At 41.4% G+C, this 16,133-nt stretch overlaps 2 protein-coding genes across 2 annotated transcripts; both read left to right on the forward strand.

Annotated features, from left to right (window-relative positions):
- Window positions 1-5,657: 5,657 nt before the first annotated feature.
- On the forward strand, window positions 5,658-12,602 carry TMBIM4 (transmembrane BAX inhibitor motif containing 4). The gene is made up of 7 exons (XM_033059016.2): window positions 5,658-5,784; window positions 7,518-7,626; window positions 8,300-8,405; window positions 9,475-9,508; window positions 10,448-10,565; window positions 11,046-11,091; window positions 11,752-12,602. Exons 1-7 carry the CDS (start codon window positions 5,691-5,693, stop codon window positions 11,947-11,949), a joined length of 705 nt encoding a protein of 234 aa, XP_032914907.1. The 5' UTR covers window positions 5,658-5,690; the 3' UTR covers window positions 11,950-12,602.
- Window positions 12,603-13,134: 532 nt separating this feature from the next.
- LLPH (LLP homolog, long-term synaptic facilitation factor) lies at window positions 13,135-15,817 on the forward strand. The gene is made up of 2 exons (XM_033058773.2): window positions 13,135-13,406; window positions 15,593-15,817. The coding sequence occupies exons 1-2, from the start codon at window positions 13,226-13,228 to the stop codon at window positions 15,754-15,756; spliced, it is 345 nt and encodes a 114-aa protein (XP_032914664.1). The 5' UTR covers window positions 13,135-13,225; the 3' UTR covers window positions 15,757-15,817.
- Window positions 15,818-16,133: the final 316 nt, after the last annotated feature.

Raw genomic sequence — 16,133 nt, forward strand, 5'->3', positions numbered from 1 at the left:
ACCACAACAAACAACTCACACCACTTTTGTCCTTCCCTATCAGGATGTGTCTTGAAAGCCACTCAGCTGTGGAAAAAAGGTCTGGGAAATCTAAGGGCTGCTCAGCACTTTATGGCCCAAAGGCCCCTTAGTGCCCTTGGTATTCTTGTTTGAAGATGGTAAAAGACACCAAACACCTCAAGTTTCTTGTCCCAGCCCCTGTGCAGGACATTGCAGGAGTTGCACGCAGCCTCTGCACATTGGGGTCAACAGCTGTGTGATGGCAGCATGAGGAGATGAGGTGATTTCAGCCATGCCTTGTGCCTTTTGAAGCCCCTCTAGACAAAACCTGGGTGCAAGCAGTGCCTGAGGATGAAGTGTGTCCTCCTCTCCTCTCAGCTCTATTAGCACCAGCATGCTCCCAAAATAAAGAGGGCCATATCTGTGTGGGTACTTCTCTGCTGATAAAGCTCTCCCAGCAGAGACAAGATGGCATTGACATCAGTATCATACAAATATCTTCTTTCACAGAAATAATCAATGCCTTCAGGGTTTTCTGCCAGCCCCTCCTCCCTCTTTCCTGCCCTTGCTATGTGCCCATCCCAGTCGTGATCTATGTCCCACATATGCTGCGTGCCACTGCTTAAGCATTGGAATCTGGGGCCTTTCAGGATGCTCCAAAGTACCCAAGGTATTGCTTGGCTTTTCAGATAAAACAGAAAATTTAAATAAGCTCAGTGCCTTCACAGAGGAGCAAATGAAATTGAGACTGATACCCTAAGAGCCATAAAATGGCACCAGACACTTACACTTAGCATCTGCATGCCACCCTTATTTCCACTGACAGTAATGGCTGCTTAAGCACTTTGTACACATGTAGATACCTATTTATAGACACTTAAGTACAGTTGTTTTCATCTAGCGCTGAATTCTGCTCCTCAATCTCTGCAGAATACACCTAATAGACCTCACCATGAGCTGAAAAGCCACTGATATTTTAAATATTTGGGGTTTTTTCCTCCTTTAGCAGCATACGTACTCTTAATGCTGTTACACATGGGAGTTCTTACCAGGATTGGATTGAATTAGACACGCAAACGGAAATAAGCATATCTGACCTCAACTTTTCAAAATGTCAGGAAATAAAAGATTCAGAATTAAAAGTGATCATAACAAAATAAGTTCAAATGTTGAGATAAACTAATTTGTATGAGTACACTCAGGTTTTAGACGACAGAATGACTAGCCATTACAGGTGATGTAGGCTGTTCAGTGAGGACAACTGAAGACAGTTAAAGCACATTGGAATTTGCACAGAAAGAGTAGTTAAGGGTTTTATACACAGAGTCCGTATTGCATTCCCAGTACTTGAGCAGCTGTTACTGCTAAACTGAAATTGAACAAAATAACAGCAAACTCAGAGCAGAGTATGCTTTGATGTTTTGTTCAGAGAAACAAATTCAAGAATGATCCACCTCCTATTTTACAAGATAGTGCAGTTATTAAATTGGTTTAGTTTGTAACATTACTTCCATGAAAAAGAAAAAAAATCCCTTGATACATAAAGAAAGGAAAAATTGCCTATGTCTGGGCTGTCAGTGTAGCATTCCATATTTTCTTAGGATTCAGTCCTACACATGGAATAAAATGGTAATGCTCTTTTTTTAAACTTTAGCAGTTACTGAAACAACAAAGGTGTGCTTATAAGCAGAGTCCAGATTGATACCGACCTTAAAATATAAAATCCCTCCGCTTGTCAAAATAAGATGGCATCCTTGAAACATATGAGACTTGTATAAATGGGTAAAAACCTTGAAAGAAGACTTTTATTGTTAGGATTATTAACTACCAGTACTACTCTATTAGCTGCAGAGATGTATTTCTCTTGAAGTCCTGTTTTCAAAAGGAATTATACTCACCCTGAGCCCATTTAAAATGTCTCACCCAATCGCACGAATCGAATCAACGTCTGTTCAAGAGCTGTTCACAATCCTTAAAAGAAAGGTCCAGGTTTCCACATCGTGCTCGCTAGCAGGTAAGTTTGTACCTCCCACATCAATGGACCACTGCCTAGTGACACCACATAGCTCTGTTCCTAGGCACAACCCATTTCTTATTGCATCTAGACCTCCACTGAGAATAAGATCCAAAGCTAATCCATCACATCTTATCAAAAATGCTCATGGTCTAAAAAATTTTTTAAAAGGAGCTAATCGAGTTACAATAGGGTGAGGTATAATGAAATAAAATACATATAATGCAGGTGGGATTTAAGAGGAAACAGAATATACCATCATCAGGCAGAGATGTTGGCTGTACGAAACCAAAGAAATATTGAGAAAAGCTTATTCATCCTGGAATAGCTTGGCTTTGTGATCTGCTTGCTAAAGGGTAGAGTATTTCTCATGAAACTGTAAGTACTAAAGAAGATAAATGCTCTTCCCTTAATCAGTGGATTTGAAAACTCACTATCAGGGATTTTACAGCAACAGATGGCAGATCTGTCTCTCAGTTTCCTTGTTATTTTCCTGCCCTGTAAGAACATCATGATGGTTTTGCACCTACATACTGTATACATTGAAATATAATTTGGAATAACTTTACAATTACATTATTATCTCCAGTTCCCATGGAAAAAATTGTATTTTGAGTGTGAGGATAACTTCACAGCAAGTCATGGAATGGTTTAGGTTGGAAAGGACCTTAAAGATCATCTAGTTCAAATCCCCCTGCCATGGGCAGCAACACCTTGTACTACACTAGGTTGCTCAGACCCCATCCAGCCTGGCATTGAATACTTCCAGGGATGGGATGTGGATGGTATCCACAACTTCTATGGGCAACCTGTCCCAGTGACTTACCATCCTCACAGTAAAGAATTTCCTTCTAATATCTACTCGTTTTCATTTCGAAGCCATCACCATGCCCTTGTAGAAAAGTACATCTCTATCTCTCTTGCAGGCCCCCCTCAGGTATTGGAAAGCTGCTACAACTCACATTTCTTCAAATTAGGATTCCTCAGGATCACACAGTTATAAACGACCCCTTCAACTCAGCCACCTACTTTGAAACTGAGAGACCAAAGCTCACCCGAGGATAAATGAATGGTTAATAGCCATGTGGATGCACCTACATAATCAAAGTTCTCTCCTCTGTTTTCCCACATGGCTTTGTATCCACGTGTGCTGTGCCGCCCTGAGCACAACCTGCCTGGATGTTACCTCCTTGTGGAAAGGCTGGCAGGCAGCCACAGGGCCCCATGTGTGACTCTGTACTCCTGGAACCATGCTCCAGCAGTACTACAGCAGTTGTGCCTTATGCATTTGTATGGAGCCATGCAGAGGTCACGGACTTGGCAGTCTGGGAAGAGGAGACCATTTAGTCCTGCCTCAACAACAGCCGTGCCGATGTGAAGATACACAGATGTATATCAAAGCCATGCTGAGAGGGGTCACTCTGGGAACACTGCTCTAAGCAAACCAAGGGCCTCCCGCACAATGATTTAAAAACAAACCTCTGGAAAGAAGTAGGATCCTGGCAACACTCCAGCTACCTTTCCCAAGTACCTCTGAGCAACAGATGGACTTTTTCCGGCAAAGCCACCGATTATGTGTAACGCAGACAAAAGGCACAGAGGAGTTCATGGTCCTTACCCAGGCCTCCAGTGACAGCGAGCTTCCTTTCCCCATACTGGAGCCCAGAGCAGAACCTGGGAGAACAGAAAGCTCTTTCACCCCTGCACGCACGCACGCCGAGCGGGAGCGTCTAGCCAGCCCTGAGCGAGTCACTGTGGGACTGCCGTGGTTTCAAATAAAAATAGTGTGATGGAGGTATGTTTATGAAAACATCAAATACAGAAAAGAAAGGCAATGCAAAACACACTTTCCTTTTTACAAGGCATATTTAGCATTTTACAAGGTATACTTTCCCAAGTGAGGAATGGAAAACTGCAAAGACATTGAAAGCACTCAAGCAGACTCAGTGTCATTAAATGTTCATTCAGTACAGTCACTCCAAAGAACTGCATTCTGTATGTGCTTGCAAGTAACAGGAAAGGCCTTAAGATAAGAGTGATGCTCTCTTTAGGCGTGAAAATTGCAGCCTTTATCAGTGTTGCAGACATAATTAATTTTCCATTCCCATCTGCAGCAACTTTGGCAAATTATTCTCAGTGGCATCACAAGGTGATTTTGCTGCTTTGTGTCTCGCCTTGCCAAATAAGCTTATTACTGATTCTTGGTGGCTTCCATCAGACCAACATCTTCCACACAGGAGGTGGGTCTGTGAGTGCAAAGGCTCACATGCCTATTTCCTGCCATCTCCTATCTCTCACCCTGTGCCTAAACCCCAGCCTAACTATTTCACAGCTTACCCTGATTACTCTCAAAATTAAAAGTACTGAAGTTTTCACCCTCAATATTCCCTACTGTAGTTTGAGCCATGCTACTTCTTAGGTGACACTTTCTCCACAGCTAGAGGACTGCAACAGCCTTATAAAGAATATTTGAAGGCTACTATTATACGTTCTTCAATTGTCTGAAGCCTCAAGCTATTTGCAGGAGTCAACTCTGCACCAATGCTCTGAAATTTTCTGTTTCTCACACAGAATGCCTCTAAGATGTATTTCAAAGAAAACTGCACTCCATGTATTTGGAGAAGGCAACATCAGGTGCTTGACCAGAACTCTAAATGCTTCTTTTGGGAGAACATCAGTGTTGTTCTTCTGCAGAGGCAGATGCAAGAAAGCAGACAGCATGACTTTTTCAAAACAGTTATTATTCAGCTGTGTGAACAATGCATAAAGCTCCAAATTCAGGATTTAAACTGAAAGATCCTACTCTGTAGCAACTCAAAAATGCAAAATGATGCTAAGAAAATCATAAATACTTCCCAGAATATAAAGTCATGCTCATAATTCTTGTCTCTGCAAGTGAAATGTAGTATCTTAAGTCAACTCGGTAGAAAAGCTGCTCAAGATTATTTCATCACAAAATCACAGAATTGATTTACTTCTCCCTTGAGAAGCTGAATACAGTGCAGGCCATTATTTTTCAATTTTCAAAAGCACTTCTAGTCAAATCTATTACATATATTTCTAAAGTGTCCGTTGCTTCAGATTCTTGGCGCACTTTAGATAATATTCACCGGTTGGAAAAGTAACCTACTGCGCTGCCCCATCCCCAAAGAGCTTTTGTGACGGCTCAGTGGGAGCTGCCATCAGGCCCGGCTGCACCGAGCGCTTTGTGACGCCTGACGAACGCTGGGCATCTTCGCTTTTCTGTTCAATTACACTGAGTTGGACAGACGGGACACGGAACTAGGAGAACGCCGCGGTAAAATTCTGCTTGGCATTAAAGGTTTCTGGAAGTGAAGCTCATCTCTGTGGCAAACACGCTGACGGGAGCACCAGCCCCGACGCCGCTTCCAGGTCCGTGTCTGCAGCTGTGCACAGCCGCTGCCTGCTGCAGCACAGTCCGGAGAGCACGCAGAGAGGACCAAAGGTGAAAATCAGCCAAAGGCCGGGCTTTTCCCGTCACGGGAACCTCCCCTCCAGGCCCTTCAGACCTGCACGACGGGCAGGACGCAGCGCAGCACCCGCGATCGACGCGCTCGGCGCTCGGCGGCGCGCCCTGCTCGGCACTGCGCGGCCCGACGGCGGCGCCCGCGATCGACGCGCTCGGCGCTCGGCGGGGCGGAGACGGGCGGCGGTCATGGCGGCGGACGAGCGCTACCCGCGGAGCTCCATCGAGGATGACTTCAACTATGGCAGCAACGTGGCCTCGGCCAGCGTCCACATCCGCATGGGTAAGGACTGCCGATGAGTGGGAGAGCCGCACGGCCCCGTTGCCCCCGCTGGCGGGGCCGTCAGGGGAGGCCGCGCCCTGCGCTCCCGACAGGTGCCTGTGGGACACCCCGGCCGCCTCTGGCCTGAGCTGCAGTCGCGTTCCGCGCAGTGTTTTAACCTGGCTACAGGCTGTGAATGCGGAGTCAGGGCGCTGTTCAGTCCGGGTTAGGCATCAAGAGTGAGGCTGTCGTTTAACCGCAGAGGTTCTTCTCCTGAGAGGGGTTACCCCCCGGGAGTACCCGGTACCCCGTGCGGATTCAGACTTGATTTTGTCCAGCGTGATGAAGTCCAAACACGATCCATGAGCTGCGCAGTCCCTGCAGAGACGCAGCTCCGCGGAGGTGTTTAAGGAAAGCCTGGACGTGGCACTTGGTGCCATGGTCTGTCTGACACGGTCATAGGGTGGACTCGGTGGTCTCAGAGGTCTTTTCCAACCGTATTCGTTCTGTGATTCGTAAATACTAGAATTAGTGGCTGTAATTACAGAAGTTTAACCATGAGACTGAAGGATTTGAACTTCTTCTGTGAGGTGTTAGAAGCTGGAGCTTTCAGCGTACTGTGAGATCATGCTAATACCCATGAAATCCTGCTTTGCTGTTCGTGTGCAGGCCTCTAACGCACTGAGTACTCTCACAGAATGTCCATCAGGAGTCCTTCCTGAAACAGTGTTACTGGACATAAAATTTTGGAATAAAAACGCTGCATGCTGTGAAATCATTTATTATTTATTTCTGATAATCAGGAGACCACCTTGCATTAAAATACAGTTTTATCTTACTTGAAAAATAACAGGTGTTCAATAGGAGGTGTGAAACAGATAATACCTAGCAAAATTACTGGTACATTTAGTAATGTGGGGGGAAGACTTTGCTAGCTGGGAGACTAGTTCTAGATTGGGTCAGTTCGTTATGAGTCCAGTCCCTCATGGCTTACAAGTGTATTTCATTTTACCTGCTGCAAGCAGGTAATTCAGATTCTTGTAGTATGTGCTCTTCAACTTGTTTAAGACTGTACTGTTAATGACTGAATTTTTGTTCCCTGTAAGCTTATTCTTCCTTCTACAGCATCTTGCCTAATGGACTGGGTCTCCTTCTATCCAGAACAGAGAATATCTGTATGATATATGTGTGATATGATACATGTGTCCTGAAATACACTTTTCTTTCCGTAATTCTAAAATTAAGAAGCCTGTTAATTCTAGGATTTTTTTCCCAGCCTGTGCCTGTTCAGTACAATGCAAGTTGTAAATGATGATAAATTATATTTTAATATGGTATTTAATATGGCAATAGACATTAATATTAAAAACTTTACCTTTTTAAACTGTTACGGCTGTTTCTGCCTTCCATGTTAATCCTCTCTCCGTTAGGTCCATTAGGCACCAGTAACATGATGGGGAAGGTATGCTGTTTTACATAGATTTTAAACTAGTCCAAACTAAATTCTCTGGAAATGTTTTCTATATTTCTTTTGTCATCATTGTTAATGGTTAAATAATGATGTCCAGGAATAAATGTAATTTTGCTGTAATACTGTGTCAATTTTTTAAAATAAAATGACTTTTTTTGACTTTGTTCTTTGCTTTTTCAGTATGGCTTTATAAGGGTTACCTATGAAAATGAAAGCTTGTATCTGATATACTGTTGAACTTTGTAAGCCAAAAGTGGTTTCATTTTTATTTTCCTTATTGCAGCATTTCTGCGAAAGGTCTACAGCATTCTTTCTATTCAAGTTCTGTTGACCACAGTCACATCTGCAATTTTCCTATTCTCCCCTGGAGTGCAGGCATTTATTCATGAGAGGTAAATTCTAAGGTGAAATGTAGCTGTTTAGCATGTGTTTGGTGTAAATTATGTAACTTGTTGATACATTTCAGTCTAAAACTTTTTATAACCCGTGTTTTGTTGCTGTAATAGATACTTTTAAACTTTGTTAGGGAGTAACTTTTCTTTGGCATTTTTCTCCTTGATTTGTTATGAAAACTATTTTTTTTGTTGTGTTGTTGTTGATTTTAATCCATGTTTTTTTAATAGTGTTTACTTCAATATTTGTGCTATGCAAACTTACATGAATTGCAGAATATCTCAGTTAGTGACATTTCTTGTTTTCCAGTTTAAATACTTTTAGAATCTGTTTGGAATTCTGTTCTTTATAGGTGCCTGTTTCAAAAAGCAGAATCATGTCTTATTCCTCTTCCTCCCTCTCCCATCCCTTTTTCCCCTTACCCTCTCTCCACTCCCCCAAAAGAATTGGTCTGCTTAAATTCCTGTGGGCATGCTTCTTTTGGGGACTGTACTATTTTTAACTGATTATCTGTAGTAGCATGATTTAGAACAGTTTTATTGTAAACTTGCATAACATTTACTTTGGATATCTTTTCCTAGATGATCACTTAAAAACTTGGTTTTATATAAACTGTTCCATAGTCTTACAAATACTTAAATTTGATTACCTTTCTTTTATGGAATTTTACAGGCCTGCCTTGGTTTTAATATCTTTTTTTGCATCTCTGGCTGTAATGGTGGCACTGCCTTTCTTCAGTCGCAAGCACCCTGTTAATTTATACCTGCTGTTTGGATTTGTAAGTGTTTATTTAAATGAAATTATCAATTGATTAATTAATTCAATTTAATAGTCCTTAGAATGTCTTCATTGTAATTAATTCCTTTAAACTAGAGGTATGTAATTTCTTTTTCTTGTATTCCTTGACAGATATCCTATATATTTATGAAGGTCTGAGTTACTTTTTGGAGATTCTGTCCACAGGTTGTTCCTAGAGAGCAGGCACTTGAGGTTTCTTTCAGCATCTTTTTAGAAAGAGTGTTAGAACTTGGAACCAGTTTGAGCTAGAGATTTTGTGTGTGTGTAGAAATCTATCTGCTCTCATTGTTCTGTTGATATCAGGGATTTTTTCTATGGAACTGCTCAGTAGGAAAGGACAGTGCATTCCTGTTACCTAAATTATTTAATGGACAGCCTCATGCAGAGACCCGTACCAGCCATATTGTTTATTGCTCCAATTGCTTTTTCATGCTAAATTCCAAGCATGTTTCCAGCACAGGCAGATCAGTCAGAGCTGTCCTCAAATTTCAGTCTTCTGCCTGATGTTGTGAATATGTAGATCCAGGCTAACAGTTGCTCTTGGATATTTTTGATTATGTAGCAAATCAGTCTTCTGAAAAGAAGTCACAGTAGATGAATTAAAATTCGATGCTTTAAGAGTTGCCTAAATTGTATTTGTGATAAAACAGAAAGACAGCTTTGCTGTGTAAGTAAACAGATTGTTTAAAGGATAAGTGTGGAAAGGAAACGGGTGCAGACATTGTGTTAGACAGCTGTCCAACGAGATATTAAAAATGTATTAATTTTATAACCCCTTGCATAGTTTGTAAGAAGTGTCATATAAATACTGTGCACTTACAGTAGAAAATGTGATGTTTTCCTATAGGGACAGTCTCTCACTCATTTTCACTTTGTATTGGTATTACGCTTTTTATGTAAAACGACTTCCAGCCCAGTAGGACAGTATGATTCCCATTTTCTTGTTGAAAATTAAGTAACTATGTTTTCATACAAAGATTTAACAGGAGACCTAATGTTTAATTTGATTTTTTCTTATCCTTCTATTTTTTTGGGTTTGCTTTTTGTAGACGCTACTGGAAGCAGTGACAATTGCCATTACAGGTAAATAGTAACTATCCTATTGTCTGATTCCATAAAGAATTTGGACAAGGAATCCATTATGTTGTAGTAATTGCCATTAGGGTTTTCTAGATGTGACTAAAACGATAATGAATCCTGTTTGAAAATTTTAATGACAGTGATAGGAGTTTAGCAAAACCAGGGAATCAAGGGAGAAGACCAAATTCAGAAATGAAACTGTATGAACTTGACATGAGAAATGAGTTGGGGAATCCATTCTTTTGGTAAAATGTTCTCTTTCATAATGTTCAGCTGTTGGCAGAGCTGATCTTCAAGTTGAAATAGTCCTATCTGCCCCCTCAACTTCCTTGAAGGGAATCTGATTTTGGAGAATTCTGTGCTTCATGGTCAGGGTTGAAATGAGATAGTGTGCAGTCACGTCATGGCATCACCTTGAATTATACCTTCCAGCATAAGATGAAACCTCTTCTTTGTGGCTTATGACCTCCTGATTTGGGGAAAGGAAAGATTAAGGAGGAAGGAGGGAAAAAAAAGGTTACACTTGTTTCTGCTATCCTTCCTCTCTTGTCCCCTAATCAAAACTTCGAGCCTTTATAGGAAATTGTTTTATTTTTCCCATTGTTTCAGTACTGTGAAAAATTAATATAGTTTTTTTTCTTAAGATCTCTGTCACCTGTGCTTAAAATATTTCTGTTTTGTTTTGTTGGTTTTCATAATTCTGACTATGGAAGGTCTGTTATTTCCATTTAAGAAGCTACAACTGTAAAGTAACTGTCAGACTTAGCTATAACAAGATCTCTGAGTCCTATGATCATGCATTTGAAATGCAAAGACAAGTTCAGGCATAATTTACTTAATTTTGTTCACAGTTAAGTTTAAATTTATAGTTCCTCAAAAGATAACTGAGCAAATACATAGTGCAGTGTTCTTTAATTGACAGATTACTTTTTCTGTTTATAGTGAGTTTCTATGATGTCTCCAGCGTCTTGCAAGCCTTTTTTCTTACTGCTGCTGTATTTCTTGGATTGACTCTATATACCTTGCAGTCAAAGAGAGACTTCAGCAAATTTGGAGCAGGGTATGTTATCATAGTTATCATATATCATGATTTTTAACTTTTTTTGTTGTTGTTAAAGTGGGTTTTTCTCTTTCTTTCTTAAAGCAAGCTTTGTAATTTTAATAAGGAATACAGGTCAACAGTACCTGCTTCAAGGGAATGGCGAGGGTTATTTATTTTAAATTATTAGTTTTACCCAGTTCCTTGGTAAATTCTTTTCAGTGATAAAAAAATCTTAAAATAATTAGAAAACTAGTTTACCTGGATTTTTCACTGAGAGAGAAGGCAGATGTTTCAAATCTTAAAACAAATTAGTTAGAACATAACTTTTGACAGCTTTATAAAACATTTACTGTTGACACTAGTGAACAGTTGGCATCTAAGAATTCCAGACATTTACTTGCCAGATATATTGTGAAGAGGTTTTAGAAGAAAGGATATTTTAAGTGAGGTCTAAAAGAAAGTATATTGTTGGTCACAGCGTAATTTATTTTCTTTCAGCCTCTTCGCTTGTTTGTGGATTTTAATCTTGTCTTCTTTGTTGAGGGTAAGATACTTCATGTTCACAGTTAAAAGATATTTACAGAATCACAGAATCACAGAATGATGTGCATTGGGAGGGAGCTTTAAGATGATTTAGTTCCAAGCCCCCTGCCATGAGCAGGGACACCATCCACTAAGATCAGCTCACTCAAGGCCTGACCTTTTACCAACTTGTAATGTAACTGAAAGGTTTGGATCAGCCTTGGTGAAAGTAAATTCTGGCCAGATCCATTAGCGTTCTGGATCATGCTGGTGATCTTTTAACCACACATTTTCAATTTATGTTTTTGTTGTGTGATGTTCTTGCCAGCATAACAGGGGTATTTGGGTTGATTGACAAAATTTGTCAGTTGAGATCCACTGCTTGATGAAGAGAATGTGAAGGAGATTTGAGATCTAATTGTATTTTGGGTTTTTAGTTGTTCTGCTGTTAATATTCTGGAGGCCAGAGCTTCCTTGCCCTTAAGTGGAGGCACTTTTACTCAGAGATTGTGTGACTGCAGAGTGTATGGAATAAGAGCATTGAAATATCACCGTAATACCATGGTTTTGTCTACATAACATTAGAAAGACTGTTTGAAATATGACATATCATTATGCAGGGATATTAATATTTTTAAAAATTAAATTCACAAGTATCTTTTTCATGTTTTGTCTGCTTCAGCTGTTTTTCTATTCTGAGACGGTGGAGTTGTTGTTTGCTGCAGCTGGAGCTCTTCTGTTCTGTGGATTTATTATTTATGACACTCATTTGCTGATGCACAAATTGTCTCCTGAAGACTATGTAGTGGCTGCAATCAGTCTCTACCTGGACATCATAAATCTATTCCTGCACCTGCTGAATTTTGTGGATAGGAAATAGTGAAAGTGGTATGGTTTGACTACAGCGCAAATAAAGTTAAGCATTTGGATGATCTGCAAACTCAGTAGTTCTGCCTTCTAAAGACTGAATCTTTATTATGTTTGCATTCCATGAATATTGATCCCTCCTTTGGGGGAAAAATGGCTTTTTACATAGCTATAGCTCTTCTCCAGACCATGTATTTTAAGTAATTACATGCTGTCATTATTACAGTCACTTTTTAAATCACTTAATTTGTAGTGTAATTAATTATTAACATTTTGCCAGCTCCGGATTGCTCCAGAGTAAGCTTCCCTGCTGTTCTCTAGCTGCTGAAAATGTTTCCTTTGGAATTGATCATTCATTTATGTATCACATAAGGGTAGCCTGAGTTTAACATTATGTAATGTTTTACTAAGATAAATTTTTTTTGTTGTCTTTGTTTGGTAAAATGAAATGCTGTCTCTGATAGAGATACTCTGTCCTAGTTAAGGGCTGTTCTATGGAAACTGTGAGGGTGTTAATTAAAGGGAATGTTCTTGATTTTAGTATTATTTATTGCCTATCTTCAGTGTTCTGAAAAATCATTTGGAGATTGAATATGGCATTTTATCAACTTATGTGTAATAAAACTCACTGTGTGTCAATAAAAATTGGAAAGCTTGTTCTTGCAACTGAGCCCTGAGAACTTCAGGATGCTGGGAATGAACGCTGCAGACGGGTCGGTGCTGGCAAGGGTAGAGGTGCTGTGGCTGGCTGCTTCCCAGGCTGTGGAGATGCTGGAGGGGAGCATAGGTTTCCTTCCTATTCAGTGGGGGATTGTTACTGCTCGAGGTGAGCGATGAGGAACGCAGTGCTTGGGCAAAGATGCGCGTCCTGCCCGCCCACGCTGGGGCCGGGCGCGCTTTCCGTACGGCTGTCGAAGTACGACTGCGAACGGGTTTGAGCGAGCGTGACAGTCTCTGCCTTAGGGTTTGTTCAGAGCAGCGCTGAGGAGCAGCTAAGAATACACCTTGCGTTGTACGTTCTGATGGAACACCCGTCCGTCCTTGCACGCCTCCCGCTCGCCGGGGCCGCGCGGCGCTGTCGGGCACGGTCCCGAGGGGCGGGGAGCAGAAGGCGCTGCGCGCTCGCTCGCACAGTTACGGTAGGGCCCGGCGGGAGGCCGGGCGCTCGGCTCGCGCATGCGCGGTGCGGCAGCGCGGCCTGGTGCGGGGCTGCGTGGAGGCCTCGTGCGCGGCTGGTGAGCGGGGCGCGTGCGGCCCCCCCCTCAGCTGCAGCCTCCCTCCCGTACAGCATGGCCAAGAGCCTGAGGAGCAAATGGAGGAGGAAGATGCGCGCCGAGAAGAGGAAGAAGAATGCGCCCAAGGAGCTGGAGAGGCTGAAGAAGATCCTGGGCACCAAAGCGGATGTCATCATGGAGGAGGTCAAGGAGGTGGCGACCGTGCTGCCCCCCGAGAAGGTCCTGGAGCAGAGAGGTGAGCGGGCTCTGGCTGGTTTTTCCTGTGCCTTTCACCGCCGTGAGTCGGAAAGCTTGTCTGTGGTCATTTCGCAGCACTGCCATCCCCATTGCATCCGGTCGCTTGTGGAACAAGGTTATTAACATTTGGCTTTAGTATGTAAAGTATGTAATGTATCGTATGGAGAGACATCTCTGATAGCATCAGGTGAATGCGGATTCACGCTTAGTTGTTCCAGTCACAACATTATGTTTGCTGCCGAGCTGTCCCAAGTGGAGGAGGCTGCTAAAGGTACTGAAGTGGGGTAGGAGTACGGGCCCAGTTAATGAATAGTAATTAGTGTTGTACTGCACGTGGTGCAGGAGTGCGTGGTGTAAAGTGTCTACAGATAATGCCACCTGCCTTCTTGTATCTGGAACCGAATGTAAACTGAAGTGGAAGTAACCCAGGAAGTGGAAACAAAGGTTTTAAATAGCTGCATACTGGATCGGAGTCAGGAAGACACCTCCTCTTTCCACAACTGACATCCAAACTAATTCATAGTCTTATTTTGGTTCTCCAATTTGTGCCACTTAAGATGTTCTGATCCAGGAAATGGAACTAGAATGGTTTATCAAAATATTTGTCCAAATAATGATTGCTTCAAGTATAATTTGCGATTTTATCCATGGTTCTGATTTGTCCCACAAACCAGGTGTAAAAGTTATTCTTTAAGGGATAGTTAGAATTTAATTTCCAAAATGTTTTGGAACATTGTCAGACTTCTGATGCTGAAGTTGAAGGAGAAATCATTGCCTTAAACCTAGTTTCTGAAGTAAATACACCTCTTCCCAACTCTGCAGGCAACTTTTCTACAGGTGGCCAATTTCACTTGGCTTTTGCAGAGAGATAGCAGCCTCAGAAACACCTAAGAAAATATGTATTTCACAAAACAGCTACAAGTTTTGTGAAAATAGTGATGTTTACTTTGGGAGGACTTTTCAGGACTAACTGTGGACACAAAGGAGTTCACATCACTGAGTGTTACAAGAGCTGAAGTGGATAAAAACTTCACCCATAGTATGTACTTCCTGCAGACAGATAAATAATTTTCCAGCAAAAGAAAGTATATAGGTATATATTACAGACATTTCATTGTGTTACTTTAGGGTATTGTTTACAGCACACTGTGAATTTTTTTTTTCAGTTTTTCCTCTTAAGAAAAAAATAATGTAAGGTCTGCCATGCTGGATAGGCTTTTGGTTCTACCACCAGGCCCCTGTTCTGATTTTCTGCTGAGTGCAAGTATTTTCAAGTCCCTCAATTTAGGGCTCCAGAAGCACATCTCTGATGCAGATTCCTGTAGGCTATCAGCTCCAACTATTGAAGCAGCACACTGGCCTTTTCCTTATGAGCTTTGTCTCCCAACATCAGACAAGCACAGTATAAAAGTCTTTTCCTCTCCATAAAACTTGTGGTAAAGGCTTGAGTTGCACACATGGTTTGGGAATGAGGTTGGGATGAAATTGCAGAGCACAGTTTCCGTCAATACTTAGTAAGGTGTTCCTCTTGCACCTTATTTTCTCACCAAGACATGACGTTTGTGGGGTGTTAGCCAGCTGGGGATGCTGTTCTTGGGTATGACCATGTAGTGGGCAGTCTTCCTCATCCTAGAGATCAATCCTCTCTGCCTGTAAATGTGTTAGACCTGAGGTCATGCTCACTCCTTGAGGCAAGTGTGGCATCACTGGCTGATACTTCCTACTGTATTTCAGCTTTTCTCTTTACTATTCTTTTTAGTTGTCTTCCTCTTCCACTCAGAATAAATCTTTAGAGTGGATCTTAAACATTAAATCATAAAAAGTGCGTGATTGCACATATGTTTCAGCAAGCCTATGGCTTCATGCGTGTTTCTGTGATGGAATGAATATACAATGTTCTTAGACACAGGATTGGAACTGGTTGCAGACTAAAGAATAAGATATTTTGCCCAGACGTGGCCTTTAGGAAAAAATATTGCACATTAACTATCAACTGTTGAAGTTCCTGGGTTGCAGTTGCATTGGTTTGGAAAGTGCCTTCGGTTTATAAACCCTTCAGTTCTCAATGTACAAATACTGTTGAGTCTAGGGATATTTTTATCATTTGGGGAAATCTAGTAACAAAATGGCTTTTATGAAACCGATTCAGATATTTTACTCACTAAAAATACCTTTAATTTTCAGATGACTGCAAAATGGAGATGGATAATAAACGAAACAAGAAAACTCTCCTAGACCAGCATGGACAGTACCCAATATGGATGAATTCCAGGCAAAGAAAGAAACTTAAGGCTCAGCGCGTTAAAGGGAAAAAAAAATCAAAAGTGGCCAAAGGCCTCGTCTGGTAAAATCAGTTTTGTAAGATCATGAATATTTTGTTTAACAAAATAAATTTCTCACATAAATTAATGAGATTTTGTGCTTGGTCACTGAGTATAATCTATTGTGTTGAACGAATTTTTGAAGAGACTGTTTGGGCAGCAAATGATGGAAGAAGTAGCAGCTTGGTGTCTGCCAAACTCAAAAAGCAAGCTGAGTGCCTTTGAATACACTAATTGGCCTGTGGTCATCTGTTTTCTTGGGGGGTGAGGGTCTTCATCTGTGAACACTGAAAACAGTAAAGGAAATCCTAAAAGCAATTAAACCAAATGTTTTTATACTGTGGTCTTTGTCATTGTAACTTGTCTTTTAGTAAATATAACCAAAGGAAAAACATGCTGTATCC

The sequence above is a fragment of the Catharus ustulatus genome, chromosome 4 (genome assembly GCF_009819885.2).
Source record: "Catharus ustulatus isolate bCatUst1 chromosome 4, bCatUst1.pri.v2, whole genome shotgun sequence".
Lineage (NCBI taxonomy): Eukaryota > Metazoa > Chordata > Aves > Passeriformes > Turdidae > Catharus > Catharus ustulatus.